The sequence below is a fragment of the Lutra lutra genome, chromosome 18, assembly GCF_902655055.1.
Source record: "Lutra lutra chromosome 18, mLutLut1.2, whole genome shotgun sequence".
Lineage (NCBI taxonomy): Eukaryota > Metazoa > Chordata > Mammalia > Carnivora > Mustelidae > Lutra > Lutra lutra.
In genome coordinates, this window is record NC_062295.1 from 17,168,845 (window position 1) to 17,186,517 (window position 17,673).

Sequence of the window (17,673 nt, forward strand, 5' to 3'; positions counted from 1 at the left end):
ATCACTTCTGTAGTTTGTAAAGCAGTCTTCATTAATAAGTTCCAAAAATCTAATTCTGGAATGTTGAAATTTAAAGAACATTTACATTGAGATAGTAAAGTTTTGTTTATATTGGTTACAACAAGTTAGCATTTAAATAGCTCTTAGCTGAGATTGGAAAGTATATTTTTCCTCTAAAACGTGTTGTGTTTGTAAATTTAAAGCTGTTTTTTGCTCTCGGTATTAAAATGTCCTGTATGATGTTCTGACTCCCCAGTGTTGTCCATTGTGAGTATATACATTGCAGGCCACATGAAATTTTAAGCTTCATTAACCACAGTGAGCAAGTACAAAGCAGCTGAAATGATTATTTTTAAAGATTCTATCTTATTTATTGTCAGAGAGAGAGAGAGAGAGAGAGAGAGAACGTTCTCTCAGGCCCGAGAGCCTGTGTACCCGTGCACAAGCCGGGGGCAGGGGCAGGCAGAGGAGACAGGGCAGGCAGAAATGAGAAGCAGGCTCCCTGGTAAGCAAAGAGCTGGATGTGGAATTTGATCCCAGGACCCTGAGATCATGACCTGAGCTCAAGCTTAATTAACTGAGCCACCCAGGTGTCCTTAGGTGAAAGAAATTTAGTTTGTTTAATCAGTTATATCCAGAATATTATCATTTCAATATGTAATCAGTATAAAATTGCAGTGAGATATTTTACATTCTTTTTATCATACTGTAATAAAAATCATACTGATGTGGGAAACAGAGGCAGAAGAAAAACTATTAAATTTCCTTACCTCCTGACAAGCCCTTAAAACAGGCAGAGTGACTCTCCTCTAGGGACTCAACTACCCCCACCTTAAGGCTTTGCTAAGGGCAAAGGGCAGTCCTAGCCTGACCGACCCCCAACCCCTCACCAGGGCCCTGTAAGTACTTTAACAATTCCTTTGGAAACTTTGTCTCTCCACCTCCAAGATAGTGCTGACAATCACTCCCAAGCATATGGCCTACTGATAGACATCTAAAGGGTCTCACTAAAAGATTTTACCACTAGTAATGAATAACCTTTTCCCCAAACAATAGCTAGCCCCTCAAGGTCCTAGAAACCTTGCTTCCAAAATTCCTTAGAGACTGACACCATCCCTAATGCCCTCCCCACCTTACAAGTATATAATAGATGACTCCTGACAACCCAGAGCAGCATCTCTTCCTGCCCACAGATCGTGTCCCCGTGCTTTAATAAACCACCATTTTGCACCAGAGAGGTCTCAAGAATTCTTTCTTGGTTGTCAGCTCCAGACCTCATCCCAGCGAACCTCACCTATGTTGTAGAAGTTCATCATTTGGAGCCCAATGTGGGGCTGTGAGTCTTTACATTTGGACTCTGAGCTTTGGTGCAAAATTGGTGAGTACTTTCTCGCTTCTTCCTTTACTCTCATTTCAGGGCTTCTCAAGGAGTATGGTCTTATTGGAACACTTGCATGTCTGTTGCTCAGGCTTTAATCCTCCAGCCCGTGGCTACTCCACAGGGAAGAAAACGTCTGACTTTTGGCTGGAAGTTAGTACCCTGGCCGGAATGGTAATAAGACCCAGAAACTTGATGCCCTTTCTTTATTCCTGTCCTTACATAAAGTTGTCTTTCTTGGGCGTAGGACAGCCACCTAAGTCACCAGGAAGGACAGCTGCCAATCTTAAGACTCCCATGTGAGGTTTCTTCCTGATTGATCTAATGTGATCCCCTCCACACGCCTGGTCTAGCCACTTCTGGCCTTGGGACCTCCACTAGGAGCCGGTGGGAAGCAGTACCCGATTGAATTAAAATGCAACCGGGGATCGTTTCCTAGGGAAGTGGGCTGTAAGGACCACATGTGTTGGAATGTCACATAGACCATGATGGATTTCAGTCTTTACTGTTTCACGTCAGTGTCTTCTCCAAACTACTTAAAGCTACGAAATTGGGTAATTTTCCCTTGCCAAACATTTTTGTTTGTTTGTTTCCCATGGGTTAACAATGGCAGGGCAGCCACACTGCTTTTAGTGTACAGGATGGCACAAGATCCTAGTCCATTCACCAGGCGCCCATCTGTAGCCGAGGATGCGACGGGGAAGAAGAGGGACGCCGGCACCCCTGCAGGGCCTTTTACGGCAGGAATGACTTCCCCGGAAGGTAGGATGGTGGTCAATAGCGATGTCTTGAGGGACGCCTCTGGTGGCTTTTGACACACGGGCACCTCTGACATATCCTGCGTGGGTCGCCACCCAGGCGTCAGGGGGGATTTGGTAATGGACCTTCTCTCCTTTCTGGGAGCATGGCCTCAGTAGGCTTCTTCGGTCCCAAGGACTCTACCGTGGGATGCCTTTTAACCCACTGGAAAGCTTCTACTAAAATTTTTGGAGGGTTGGGTTTTCACTTATAACAGCATTTAAAAAAAATATTATAATACACAATTCACCTGTCAAACAGTTTAGCGAGTTTATACATGTGCCCATTAAACAGATATTTGTGGAGAGAGGGAGAGAGAATCCTGAAGCAGACTCCCCACTCAAGATGAAGTCCGATGCCGGGCTGGATGCCAGGACCCTGAGAGCGGGACCTGAGCCGAAAGCAAGAGCTGGCCGAGCATACCCTTTGGTTGAAATGGTAAAGATGTTTGTTAATTCCCAAGATACCCACTGAAGGGCAAAGGCCAAAATGGCTTCAAATGGCCTTAGAGATCCAGGCTCCTTCTGCTACTAATTGTTTTCCTAAGGCTGGTTCCTCCCAGTTGGGAGAAGACCTGCACTGGTAATTTGGGCTTCAGCTCCCGGTTTAGAACACTTCAACTTTGGTTCCTTGTAGGGTACACCAGGGAGAGTTTAGGCTACCATAGCATTTTCCAGGTTGTGTAGACCAGAGTTCAGGCTACTGCACCATTTTCTAGGTTGTAGCTATTATGGTTATTGGTTCCTGGTTTTCCCACTGTGACCTGCCTAAGGGATGTGGAAGGACTGGTACCTAATACAGAGCTGGGGGAAAGGCTTAGGAAGTCATTCAAGTGAGTTTTCGGAAACAATCTTGGATCTCTTTTCCCACGGACACAGAACTTGTGGTCGAGCAGAGTTGTCTGACTGACTCTTGCCAGTGAGTTTGCTGAGGGACTAAATGGTGGCAGGTCTTCTAGGTGAGGTGTGAGGTGAGATGCTGTGCTCTGTAGAGTCCTGAGAAGGGAGTTAGGCACCTGAGCAGATAAAGAGAAGAAACGGCTGCCGGCGAGGGGTGAGACGATGAGGGGCCGAGTATGTGAGCATCAAGACGGATGGCGGAGTCTGCTGAAATTTGCAATGGAGCATGGCATGTGCCCCTGTTGACCTTTGGAGGTAGCTGATTGTCCTCCTTGACCTGCTTCCTGAGAACCGGGCCAGAACCTATTGACCTCCCCTCACCTGCCTCCTTTCTTCCCTTCTAGGTCTGCAGTAAGCCTTAGCTACTGGCATGACCCTTCCATCCAGCATTTTAGGAGACTGTCTAAGGAGAGGAAGGCCCCCAGAATTAACAGAGGCAAGTGACTCCCTCCCTCCCAACGTCCCCTCATCAGCCCAGAGGCCTGAGGTTTTAGGGGTTCATTCTTCAAAAGAGAGAGTTCCAGTGTTCACTCTCTCCAGTGGCATATGAAAGTGCTCATTTCCCAACATCCTCACCAACACAGGACCTTGTCATTGTGGTTCATCTGTTATGTGAAAAATGGTATCTTACAGTAAATTTATTTTATTGTAGTCCTCTTATTTGGGGGCTGAAATTAAGGATCATTTTTATATGCTTAAGAACCATTTCTAGTATCTTTTACAGTGAACTGTCCAAGTAAGGAATCACCTTTTTGGCCGTATTAAAGTGATACTAACACTATTAGGCTCTGCAAGTCCTTTCTATCAAGGAAGGCAGTGAAAGGATTTGAGATGGGAGGGTGACTCATTCTCAATCAGATTGAGAAATTAGCCAAATGACCCCAAGTCCTTGGGCATGTAGGGAATCCTGGCCGAAAAGATAGAGCCTCTGGGTAGATTCTGTAAGAAATGCAAAGAAAGCTTACAGTGACAATAGGACATGGCCTTTCCTTTGAGCTGAGGGTGAACCCAGGCTTTAGGAAGATGGGGCCAGGCCTGCCTAAGAGGCCTGAATCCTCCATCCGGGGCTCCTGAGGCAGCTTCCTTAACCAGAGGCAGGGACCCACCTTGGAGCCCTGGTGACCTGGGAGCCCCGAGGCAGCGTGTCAGCGGCCTGCCTGCCTTCTTTCTCTGCATGGGCTGGCATGTCCAGAGTGCTTCCCAAGTAGGGTGTGGTGAGCATCTTTTCAGTTTTTGTTTCAACATCCAGTCTGTTGTGGATGATATTCTATAACATGCAATAAAAATGATTTCCTAGAAATAAAATGCAAGAAACCTATAAACTACAAGCTCAAATGATTTATTAGGAGAATCAATAGACACAGAACTCCTGTATCACATTGCAGTACATTTCTAAATGCTGCTCAAGTTTTTGTTCTTAAGATAGTTACGTTTTAAGCAACAGGGCTGTAGAACACTGATTTTATCTTCCTTCCACCCCTTTTATTCGCCATCTCCTTTACCCAAGCTCCCCACCCTGGAGCTGAATAAGACCATTTTGGGGGCAATGTTTACTCGTGCCTTCCTCTCCCGCAGTCGGTCTGTGAGGTCAGTTTATAAGCATAGAGGCTTTGACCCACACAGGATGGAGATGAAGGGAACATGGTAAGAAATACGGCTTTATTTTATTTTATTTTATTTCATTTTGCTTGTACATTTATCTGCCCCATACTCTGACCGCAAAATATTATTTTGTCTTGATCTCACATTCTGAGGTTTGGCTGAGTCCTAAGTAGTTTGCACCTGGCCACGAAAAAGCATATTTAGAAGAGGAACATTAAGATCTGATGTTTTGATGTTAACACTTGTGTGTCCTGTGTACAATCATGGGACATTTTATGATAATCTTTATAGATTTCATTTATTTATTTCTTGGAGAGGGAGAGCATGAGTGGGAGAGCCAGAGGGAGAGGGAAAAGCAGGCTGTCCGCCAAGCAGGGAGCAGATCCTGACCTGAGCCAAAGGCAGATGCTTTACCGACTGAGCCACCCAGGTGCCCCAAGGGACATTTTTATTTCTAAGATCTTTATTTCCACCATTAAATCACTAAATAGATTGTACTTACTTTGGTTCCAGCAGGTTTAAGGTAAAAAGAAGGGAATGTGAACATCCTGATTTCTCTCATGAGTCCACAGAAAAATCACTGACCCCAAAGAAGAGCAGCCGGATCCTCATTTGCTCTTCTCCTAGGGCGGGCTCTGCAGGGATGCTTTCCGACCTCACTGAGCGATAACTTGTCTCTGCGTCTCTCTCTCAGGACATTTTGCTCGAGTCTATGGCGTCAGTCAGCTGATAAAGGCATTTCTACGGAAGACAGACTGTCATTGTCAAATTGTAAATCTTGGGACTGGGATGGAGACCACCTTCTGGAGATTAAAGGCAAATGAACATTCGCCCTCTTTCCCAAATTGTTTCATTTGTGAAGGTGCCCACCAGGTTCAAAATGTTAGAAATATATTAGGAGGAGATGCAGTGGCTGCCTGTCTCCCACCCCTGTCCCCAGCTACTCGTGCCTGCTGCCGCTGTCAGCCACGTACTTGATGTCACCAGGGCCCTGGTGAAGGATGGGTGCCTGACTTCTCATCCTTTGCTGTTACCAACAGGGATCCTGATAAAAACCCTTGTCGACGTGTCCTCTGCATGAGTGGAAGACCCTGCCAGTGGGACTGTGAGCCCTAGACCCCTGTGTCTGCTGTATTCACAATCACGAAGATTTTGTCAGCGTGACAGTGTCTTCAGTACAGCTTAGAGATGTGCAAGGCTGGGTGATAGTGATACGTACGAAGGCCTTACCTAGCTGTTCCCTGATTTGATCCCTCACATGCTCTGTTAACGATCAAGAACAGGTATAACTACTCTCACAGGAAATGAGACGGGTCGGGTTAGTAGCAGAACCAGGACCGAATAGACTGCAGGCCCCGCAAGTCCAGGTTGCTTCCCTGTTCTCTGTACAGAGCCTTGTGCTTGCTCAGGGGGCTCTTTGTGGTCCATCAGTCGGTGGTGCCTGTGCCTCAGTGACCATCGTGTGGTGGAAGGAGCTGGGGCAGAATGCAGGGGCAGAAGGTACGCAGTCAGAGCAGAAGCCACTGGAGAAATGCCTCCTCTCGGCGCCACACCCTTTCGAATTGGTCCCGAGGTTGGTTTTGTCCTTCGTGTCATATAGTTGGGTTGATCAGGAATAAATCTGACATTTTCATTTCTGGTCCAGGTACACTGAGCCTTAGGTATCCCTTCTAAGGAAAAGGTTATCTGCCAGGAGTAAGGACGGCAAATAGCACAGGGTAGGAAAGATTTAGTGGAGGTGTTTTGGATCGGTCCAAAGGGTTTTTTAAAAAAAACTCAAGTCTCCTTGAAAAAAAAAAAAAAAAAGAATGCCTGTTCCAACGTTCTTCATGTTCATTCCCTGCTAGAAGGTCAAACCACCTCTCTTGACAATGGCAAGGTCTCCAGTATCTTGTAGGTCTTCTTTAGCATAGGAAAGTTCTTTTGAAACCCTTCCCTTTCCTTACCTCCCCCACCTTCCAAGGGTGTATCAGTTCCCCCACAACACTGATGCCGCTCTTTCTGTGCACGGATCCTGTCCCTGTGCTTTAATAAAACCACCGTTTTGCACCAAAGAGGTCTCAAGAACTCTTCCTCTGCATCGGCTCTGGACCTCGCCCCACCAAACGTCACGTACATTACAAATCTCTATGACTGCTCCCCTGTCTACCTGCCGCTTGGCATTATTTCTGTCATTTCCTACAAATGTCGGCAAAGCAGGCACTGCCAGGCTTTAAGGGATGGGTTTCAACTCTGGAAACAGGATCAGTGCACACTAAGATCATAGAGTGGAGTGCAACCAAGTTAAACACAAAAGAAAGCCACTAAGCAAAAAGTTATGGGGGAGGGACCCCAAACCCTCAGTAGCAATTTTAGACAATGCGAGGGGAAAGAAAAGCATTTTGGTACACACACCAGAAGTACTGTCACATGTGCTTTGGCCAAACCACACTCCCCGTTTGACCCAAGCGTTGGGGAAAAAACAAAAAAGCAAAAGCTGTGGAAAACTCACACGTTGATATCTCATCAGAACAAACAGTCAGTAGGTCCAGTACAGCCGACAGCCCTAAGGACTTTGAAAGCTGTGCCCCAGATAACTGGGCACATGACCATCACCTCCAGGAGCTCTCAAAACCACCAGTGGTTCCTATTCCAACAGCCAGATGGTCTACAAAGCCTGGTGTCTGCTGTCATTTCGTAATGGATAATGTTTCCTGTCAGGCATTAAAGCAGAAACCAAAGAAACTTGGAGAGGATTGGCTTCCAAACCCAGAGGGAGAAAGGCTTTTTAAAAAGCTCTAAGAAAACAAACAAACAAACAAAAAGTCGGCCCAAAGCGTTTCCACAGTTCTTTCCTGCCAGAGGACTGGGTTTGGAGGCAGCGGCACCTCTACAGTCCCTCCATGGATGCCAGGAACTCCGGAGGCAGATCCTATGGGCCCGGACCTCCCCTTCATTCTTTCCTGCTATTAGGCACTTGGAGGCTGAGGATCTGCAGAGGTAGGGCGCCCCCGCAAGGCGGAGAACACCTCCCCCAGAGCACGGCGACCACAGGGCCTCAGGCACATCAGTGCCCAGAGTTTTCACCCAGGGCAAACCCTGGCGTGGGGGGCATCGGAAGGCTCAGGTGCAGTCCCCCCAGGGCGATGCTGGGCGGGGCCAGGACCGAGTGCCGTGGACACCCGTCGCAGGGCACCTTTTGGAAAGGCTGATCCACCAAGCACCTCTTCCGGGACTCTGGCGCTGGCCCGAGCTGGCCTCCAGTGTGTGGTTTGGCGCAGTCCCGGTCAGGAACCCTTGTGCCTGGTGCGTGGTGGTGGCAGGGGACAGAAGCATGCCACCAGGAAAGCCGCCAGCCCTCCCGTTCCGGCCCCGGACCTCACCTGGCACAAACCCGGCCCGAATGGGCGCATTAACAGGCCAGAGTGTGGTTGGCCGGCTGCTTCACACAGCAGAATTGCTTCTTCATCGTGGCCATGGGGTGGGCAGCGGGGTTCCTGCGGGGCAGCTGCCAGCGCGGTTCCTAACCCTATCCCCTGGACTAGCATCACCTGGGATTGGGTGGGGGGGTGGAATTGGGCCTCTGCCGCTGCACACCTGGGCCACTCTGTGCAGGCGGAGGACCCGGGGACCAGGCGCGTCCACCGTTCTGCGCAACTGCCTGCCTGGTCTAGGCGCACACCTGCGGGAGGGGATAGAGGCACAGCGTGGGCGGCGGCCAGTGAACCGCCAAACCAAATCACGAGCCAAGCTGTCCCCACAGAACTGATGGGGCAAGGAGGGACAGGGCACTCTGGAGCCTCTGGAGGCTGGAAATACCCAAAGTCTCCGTGAGGGCCATCCTCTGCGTGGATATAGACCTCTGTGAAGTGCACCGAGGATCTCTCCTAGCTGGATGGACGTATGTGACCTTGTAATTTACACCTGAATGAAAAAGGTACTATTGCGTGGAAAGAGCATCCCACAGGACTTTGTGTACTGTGATCCCACTTAGGGGGAAGTCAAGGGCCTTGTGCATTTTTGGGGGCAGGCACCTGGGCGCAGTCTGGCGGGATCATGCACTAGGGGCCCGCCCAAGACAGGCACCAAGGAGGGCAAGGGGCCCAGGTCTGGGTGGGAAGTAGTGGGGATGAGCTGTGGGGACGGGGACCTGGACCAGTGGCAAGAGGGCCTTGCCTGTTTGGAGCTACCTGACCAGCAGAGGCATGCGGGAGCGAGCGCAAGAGGGGGAGCGGGGGAGGGGCTTGCAGGCATTGCCTGGAAACGTCTGTAGGCTTTTGATTCTTAGCCTCGCATAGGCAAGAGTTCTGGGACACTTGGCAGGGTAGTCCGACTGGGCTGGACGCTTTCACACCGCAGACCAGGGCAGTTGTATGAGCGTCAGATGTTCTCCTGGGCCGGTAGGCGGGGCTCTGGCCTAGGCCATTCCCTAGGGGCCGTGGACAGCAGCCAGACCTCTTTGACCAGGGACATCTCCGATATTAACAGACATGTGCTGGGGAAAGGGACTTTCCCCGGGGATGCCACGGATTTGCCTGATGTCATCTCATCCCAGACACAGATCAATAGACTCCTCCATGAGCGTGAAACTCTGGAAGCTGAAGTGACTCATTGGAAGAAGTTGTGCCAGTGTTCTACCCAGGGACCAAATACCATCGAGACAGAAACACTGTGGAAACTGAAGAGCCACATCAGGGACCTAGAGCAGCGGCGGATGCGGTAGATGGACGAACATCAGCTGGAGGTGGCGGGGTTGCAAAACAGCCACCGGCAGAAGCTAGCAGACCTCACCGACCGGCACCGCACACAGCTGATAGACTATCAACGGATGGATCGGCTCTCCAAAGAGGAGATTGGGAAACTCACTCAAATTACCCAGCAAAAGAATTTGGAGATTCAGGGTCTTTCTAGCAAAATCTCTGCGGCTTCTCGCTGCCAGGATGGGCACGTGGAACAACTTCAGCGCCAACTGCAAGAGTGTGCTTTGAAAAGTTAACAGGTCTTGGTGGTCCTAAATGAGAAGACGAGGGAGAATAGCAATCTGAAAAGGGACTATGACAGAGTGACCGATCGACTTGCTGCCAAAGAAGCAGAACTCCAGAGGCTGCAAGAGGAAAATCAAAAACTGTCCACTCGAATGAAAGCAGTGGCCAGGAGGTGTTTAGAGAAACGATTCGGAATTTGTCACACATTATTCGAGAAAAAGACCTGGAAGTGGAGGCGTTAAGTCAAAAATGCCAGACTTTATTGACGATCCTGCAGACACCCAGCACTGGTCATGAGGTTGGAGGAGTTTGTATGGATCAGTTCCAGCAGCTTCTACAGGAACGGGACACATTAACACAGCGGGTGAAGATCATGAAGGAGTGGAAAGAGCAAGTGCTGACCACGGTCCAAAATATGAAGCGTGAGTCACCCCAGCTTCAGAGAGATCTGCGACAACTCCAGGCGTGGGCTTGCACCAACGGCGAGGTTTTGAAAGTGCAGACGACCTCTCTTGACCAGATCCACACTTACCAAGGACATGAAATAAACTTACAAGAGCTAGAGAAGGAACTGGCACAACCAGCTCCGCATCGGGGAGCTTTGCAGTGCCAAGGACCTCCTTTTAGGGAACCTTGACGTGATTTTCCTCCGGCCCTCCAGCGACTCCGCAAAGGCAGCCGACTCTCTGAAGGTGGTGAAATCTGACGGAGTGAGTGAGTCTTCTCAGGTGCTCCGAGAGGAGGTAGAAGAGCTCAGAAAATCAGGGCAAGGAAAAGATACAATGATTCGAACCCTCCAGCGAGATCAGCAGAGACGGATTGCTTCAGGGGCTGCCACGGGGGAAGGAGAAGGCAAACCACAGGAACACAGGGATTCCAATTGCCACATGGAGCAGCAGGAGGAGAAACAGGCTGTTCTACAAAACTTCCTTCAGGCTCAGGAGCTCCGAATCCCAGCGAAAAGTGAGGAGCTGCTTTCTTTACAGGAGAAGCTGAGGGGCCAGCTGAGTGAGAATGAGCTGCTGAGGCAGGCCGTCACCAGTCTGAAGGAGAGGATAGCAGATTTCAAAATGCATGTGTGTCGGCTGAAAGAGGAAAACGTGAAGATCGTGGAAACGTCTAGAGAAAAGGACATGGAAAATCAGGCATTGCAAGAGACAAATCGGCTGCTTTCAAAGATGTGGAGGGAGGAGGAATCCCAGCATGCCGCGATGAAAGAGAAGGCACTTGCGCTGGAGCAACTGCTGCGAGAGAAAGACCAGGGTGAGACAGGGGAATTGAACCGGCTTGTGGACGCCGTTCGGTCAAAGCAGGAAAAGGCAGTTGTGTGTCAACAGGAGAGAGATGACGTCGTGTTCGCACTGACACAGAAAGAAACGGAAACCTGTGCCCTCCAGAAGGAGGGTCACCAGTTACGTGAGAGAGAATTGCACCTAACCCAGGAGCTGGAGAGAGGGCGGCACCTTGCTGCAGAAGCCCAAGATTCTCGTTGCCGGGAACCTTTGGCCTCAGAAGACCAAGTGGCTCAGCTAAGAGAGGAAGTGACGGTCCTGTAGGGAAAACTCGTTTTGTCTTCCGCTGGCATGGAAAAGGCCAGCCGCGGAGCCAGTCTGCAGGTAGAGTCGCTGCGGGAGCAGTTGCACGTGGTCACCCAGCAGAAGGAGGAAGCTGCGCTCCGGCTTGCCGCCTCCCAGGAAGAGGGAAGGCACTATGATCGACCACTAGCGAACCTCAAGCTGGAACTGGCCGAATGGATGGAAAAGGCAGACGCCCTAGAAGGAAAACTGAAGTCCTTACAAGGACAATGGCATCAAACAAATGTCGACTTGGAGGTGAAGGAGGACCAACTCCAAGAGTTCAAGAAACAGAATGAGGTGCAGTGGGAAATACTGGAGGACACACAGAAGAAACTGTTGACCTTAGTAAGTCAGTCTGAAGGAATGGTGGACAAAACCCTCCTAAGGAGGCTCTTCGTGGGATCTTTGCAGGCAGCTGATGCACAACGGCAGGAAGCGTTGAGGCTGATGGCAAGCGCGCTGGGGATCTGAGAAGACCAGCTGCGACAACTGTGCAGCCAAGAGCCCGCGGGTGTGCCCAGCGGGGTGACTGGGGGGCCTTGGTCCAGAAGCGCCCAAAACGCACCTGCGAAGCCAAATCACCAAGCTGTGGCCAGTCATTCTTTTTCAGGACTTTTCGTCCAGTTTCTAGAAGCGGAATCTCATTCAGCTTTTCCACCGCCAAACCCATCTGCTCGTGACATGAAACCCCCAGATTCAGGAGGAAGGGGAAAGCTGCCTAAGAAACAAGGCCCACCACGACTGAATGCTACCCTGGGATCCACACGCAGAAAAAATGATGTCAAACCCCGCACCACAGCTGTGTCTCTTATTAACCCACCTGGACTAGAAATGGATGGATCGGAGCACATTCTTCTAAATGTTATCTCTCATACTTTACCCAGGTACATGCCCTATATACTGTCACCTGCCAAGAAGGTTGGAATGGCGGCCAAAGACCTCTCAGAGAAATAGATGATTGTCAAGCCAGAGAAGAGACCACGCTTTGAAGATCCCAAGTCACTCCGTGTGTCTACCTTAACCCCAAATGTCCTTTTTCAAAATGTAAACTATTTGCAGTTTGGCTTTCAGCTTAATAAACACATTTTTTTATGATTTAACAAAAAAGGGGTCATTTAATAACTGCAGAAGCATTTGCCAAAGTGAAAACAGTGGTGACTTCTTTTTCTTAAGATTTTCTTTATTTTTCTGACAGAAATTGGGGGCACACAAGCAGGGGGAGAAGCAGAGGGAGAGAGAGAAGTAGGTTCCCCACCAAGCAGGGGTCCAGACCTGTGACCTGACCCTAGGACCCCGGGATTATGACTGGAGCCAAAGGCAGACGGTTAACAGACTGAGCCACCCAGATGCCACAACAGTGGTGACCTTTTTAGGAGTGTCGACACTGCTGGGCTTGGAGGCTGTGGTCACAGGATTCTTCCGATAATGTCTGTAATGCTTTAAGGTTTTCACAAGGGTTAGGTGTCTTCGTAAATCTGATCTAGGGAACACATCAATTTGTTTTAGTCGTCCACATTTATCAAATACACGAGCACACACTCCTTATATGGGAAACAATGTGAATAGCACGAAAGTACAAGATGAATATAATGTTAAAAAATAAAAAAGGCAAGTTTGCTTTTCCCAGGTTAAGTCTCATTTCTGTTAGCTTATTTTTTCTTTTCTATTTTTTCATAATCATTTCCTTTTCTGTTGTCTGCAAAAGCACTCTATGGGTAACCTGAGTTCTCTCGGGCCTTATGTATATTTGCCTAGTTAGGAGTATTGTATTCTCTGAATTCCCCCCCCCCCCCGCCCGATCACTCTGCCTTGGAGACCATTTGAAATGGGAATGAATCCCATCTTATTCTTTAAACGAAAATCCAGCAGCTCATGGTTCTACCCTAAATTACACAAATAGCTCCCCTTGATTAGCCTTTAAGTGGTTTTTACCTGGAATGTCCATGGTCAACTCCCTTGTTCATTTCTTCAAAAGCCCCTTCAAATCTTCCTTTGCCCTTCGATGCGAATTGTTCCATCGTGCCTTGGAAAGGATCCATTCAGATTTCTTTAAGGACCTCATTCCATTAATTTTCCATTCTGCTGTCTCTTCAGCCTGCCCAATATGATCATTCCTTCCCTGCTTTCCTGTTGTCAGTGCTCTGATTCACCCACTGCTGTCTCAGACTGGTGCAGTAGACTCCCTAACAATCTTGCTGGTTCCACTCTTGGCCTCCCTTGAATCCAATCTGCACACTGCTGTCAGGATGAACTGAGATGAAAATGTGATGTTACTTCCCGCTGTAATTACTGGAGGGGTCCCCCCCACTGCCTGGAGTTTGACCTTTAAGAGACCATCCAAGCCCTTGCCTTTGCGGACTTCCTTCCTCTTCATCGTTCACATAAAGGCTGCCCTTTAGCTCCAGGTGACTTCTTGCAAGCCCCAAATAGATTATTATCCAAATAACTACAAGTCCATGAGCCTCATCATTGTGCCTTGACAAAGGTACAAGTGAGAAAGATTTCATTCTTCTCTTCTTCACCCGTTGGCGAAGGGAGGGATTCCAACCCTAAAGCTATGCGATGTCCAGATGCTACACAGCTGAGATCCACCATAATTTATTACCGACCTATCCTCCTGGCCCAGGGAAGAAGGACACACACATCTTGAGGGCCATGGGGGACATTGCACCTGGGAACAGAATGGACAAGGGCTGTGGGTGCAGACTGTGTAGTAACAGGAGAGTGAAGGTGAGCGCTACTTCCTGCAGGAGGGAATGATTGGCTTGCTGGATCATTGCACAGGCTGTCAGGGAACTGGAGCTTATTACTTGGGGAGAAACTGTGCCTGGTACCTGTGCTAAGGAGGGCTTATTGGCCAGAGGATCTGATCTGTGGGAGCAGAGTGGGAAGGGAACGAGAAATGAGGCCATCTGAGGCCCTCCGAAGTTACTGGATGCCAAGACACTTGCATCCTTGCACTTGCACACTTGCACTTCCTATTGAATCTTAATCTCTGGCTTTCCATCACAATGGATTCTGATATTTGGACATCCATTTCATCTGAGACTCATAAGGCATAGGAAAGGTGCTTCTCTAGGACGTGAAGCTGTCATGTGAGCAGGAGGGAGACGTGGTCATCAAAACCAAAATGTAATAACTTCCATTGATGTTCATGCAGTTGATCCCAAAGAAATCCCTGGGTGGCCAAGGGGTAGAAGGAAGAGCTGATGTCCTCCAGCACCATGGAATCTGGCAATGCACTGTGGACAGAAGCTGCCACCTCCACCTGCAGGTAGGATATGCAGACTTTGGCCTCAGCCTGTAGCCAGTAGGACTTAGTGACTCTATTAAGCTGGTAGGGGTGCCATGACCCAGAGAATGACAGACAGCTGGACAGGAAGGCTCAGAGCCGGTGAGAGACTCTATTTCCAGGAGATCCCAGTGTATGGCCAGCAATTGCTGCTTTCATGATCTATAACCCAGGGCCAAGGAGGGCCGTTTCTTGCATTGGGAGTCCATGGACAATTGACAGATAGCATGGGTGGTCCAGGGACTCCAGGAAGGGGAGAGGAGGCTGTTAAAGCCTTTTCTCCTGGGCACTAACAGGTGATTTTTTAAAAAGATTTTTACTTATTTGTTAAGAGAGAGCTCTGGCTAGAAGAGGGGGTGAAAGGGAGAGGGAGAAGCAGGCTCCCCACTGAGCAGGGAACCCCCCTGCCAGGCTTGATGTCAGGATCCCGAGATCAGGACCTGAGACAAAGGCAGACGCTTCACCAACTGAGCCCCCCGTCACCCTCAACAGGTCACTTTTACTTGCACAGACCCTAGAGCCTTTTGTTGAGGGGAGACCCTCCCACCTCAACATGGGCTCATAGACAAGTAACAGCCTAAATGGGCTTCTGTAAAATTTATAAATAAGGAAAAAAGTACTGAAAGATGTTGGACTTCTATGTCCTTTTTTCTTTTTAAAGATTTAACTTGTTAGTTGATAGAACATGAGAGAGAGAGAGAGAGAGAGAGAGAGAGAGTACAAGGGTCTGGCAGGGGCAGAGGGAGAGGGAGAAGCAGGCTTCCCGCTGATCAGGGAGCCTGATGCAGGCCTTGTTGCAGGACCCTGAGGTCAGGACCTGAGCTGAAGGCAGACAGTTCACTGACAGAGCCACCCGGGTACCCCCGCATTTGTAGGTCCTTAACAAGTTTGCCAAATAAATTTCCGCACAGTAGGATGTCTGAAATGTGATGTCGCACCTATGTTCCTGGAGAAAGATGGGTGCAGTAAGTTCCTGCCCACAGAGAATGCCTGTGATAGCAGAGCAGTTTGGATGCCCTGTGTATAACAAGGTAAATCATGTCTCCTTCAAGGTTGAGGCACGCGTGACTGAGAGGATGTTGAAATAGGCACTGAACAGAACATATTGGCCAAATCTATCATAGCAAAGTATTCACCATCTTTAAATTGGTTGGGCTCCCTCATGTTTTTTTATTATTATTTTTAAAAAATTGTATTTATTTATTTTGACAGAGAGAGATCACAAGTAGGCAGAGAGGCAGGCAGAGAGAGAAGGGGAAGCAGGCTCGCCCCTGAGCAGAGAGCCCGATGTGGGGCCCTGATTCCAGGACCCTGAGACCATGACCTGAGCTGAAGGCAGAGGCTTTAACCCACTGAGCCACCAAGGCACCCCATCCCTCATGGTTTTTTAAATGACTTTATTTCTTTATTTTAAAGAGAGAGCAAGAGAGAGCTAGCAAAGGAGCAGGGGAAGGGGGTCGTGGTGGGGAGGGAAGGGCTTTCTGATAATTCACTTGCCTTTACCTCTAACTGGTCTCCAGGTTTAGTTTTACCTCTCCTGCCATCAGTAACCATTATTCTGACTTCTAAAACCAGAGATCAATTTTGCCCGCTCACTTATACAAATGGAGTCAGACAGTCTGTACGTCTTTGTGTCTGACTTCTTTCTCTCCAAATAATGCCTGTGAGATTTATACATGTCATTGTCTGTATCTGTACCAATAGTTCATTCTTCATCGTTATGTAGAATCCCATTCTATGAACATACCTAAAATGTACTTCACTCTACTTTTGGTGAGAGAATGGAATTGTTTCCAATCTGGGATAACATGAATGAAGTTGCTATAAATATTATTGTACATGTCTGTTGCTGAATACTTGCAGAGATTTTATGATTGATATATAGCTAGGAGTAGAGGTGTGGAATCGTAAGGTGTACATAGTTTAAGTTTGATTAAGTTATTACCACACAGTTTTGTAATTCCTAACGTATACTCCTGCCACAGTGGAAGCTGAATAAAAGTTGAATAAAAGTTCCGACTGCATAATTATGATGAGGAAAAATAAGTCAGAAAAAGACAAATATCACATGATTTCACTCATGTGAAATCATTGATGAGCACTGGATTTTGTACTGTGTGCTGAATCACTAAATCCTACACTTAAAACTAATATTATACTCTATGTTAACTAACCAGGATTTAAAATAAAATAAAATAAAATAAAAAGTTCTTTTCACTCCATACCCTCAACAACACTTGTTATTATGAATCTTTCAAACTTTAGTTATCCCTATAAGCATGCAGTATTATTTCATCAGAGTTTTCGAATAATTTTAACGGCCATGTATTAGTTCCTTCTGTCAAGATGATAAAGTTTTTTAGTTTACTAATCTTTAATTATTGGAGGCTTGTTTTTGTTTTCTTTTTAATTCTGTACTTTACAAAACACCTGGATGATCATCCTTTACTATAAAATTTTTGTGTGCCAATATCAGAAACTAAAAGAGAGTTATCACTACAGATCTTACACACTTAAAAAAGGTAGGGACACCTGGGTGACTCAGTTGATTAAGTGTTTGCCTCAGCAGTTTTGGCTTAGGTCATGATCTCAGGGTCATGGAATCGAGCCACATATCGGGCTCTGTGCTCAGGAAGGAACCTGCCTGAGATTCTCTCTCTCCCTCTACCCCTGTACCAATCTCTCACAATCTCTCTCTAACATACATAAATCAATCTTCTTGAAAAAGATACCATAAAAAAGATAACAAGACAATACTATGAGCAGTTTTATGTCAACAGATTCAACAATGTAGATGAAATGGAAAGATGCCTTGAAAAATATACCTTAGTGGCACCCGGGTGGCTCAGTGGGTTAAGCCTCTGCCTTTGGCTTTGGTCACGATTTCAGGGTCCTGGGACTGAGCCCAGATCGGGCTCCCTGCTTCCCCCTCCTACTCTGCCTGCCTGTCGACTTCTCTCTCTCTCTCTCTCTGTGTCAAATAAATAAGTAAAATCTTTAAAAAATATATATATAACAACACAAAATAATACAAACATCTGAATGATTCGATATCAATTTTAATAATTGAAATAATTATTAACAACTTTACCGGAAAGAAAGTCCGGGATCCAAGTAGTTTTACTGGCAAATCCTATCAAACATTTATGGAAGAAATAACACG

At 47.8% G+C, this 17,673-nt stretch overlaps 2 protein-coding genes across 2 annotated transcripts in view; both read left to right on the plus strand.

The window, feature by feature from the left end:
- LOC125090543 (uncharacterized) overlaps positions 1–15,606 on the plus strand; it is a 75,979-nt gene extending 60,373 nt beyond the window's left edge. Inside the window, exons 6-9 of the mRNA XM_047713315.1 lie at positions 3,420–3,511; positions 5,372–5,493; positions 14,379–14,492; positions 15,386–15,606. Of these exons, the coding sequence (XP_047569271.1) occupies positions 3,420–3,511; positions 5,372–5,493; positions 14,379–14,492; positions 15,386–15,409 (352 nt within the window). The 3' untranslated portion in view covers positions 15,410–15,606. The remainder of the gene's footprint in view (positions 1–3,419; positions 3,512–5,371; positions 5,494–14,378; positions 14,493–15,385) is intronic.
- LOC125090544 (thyroid receptor-interacting protein 11-like) lies at positions 11,225–12,172 on the plus strand. Its single transcript, XM_047713316.1, is given in 1 exon segment — positions 11,225–12,172. A coding segment is annotated over 1 exon segment (948 nt).
- Positions 15,607–17,673: the final 2,067 nt, after the last annotated feature.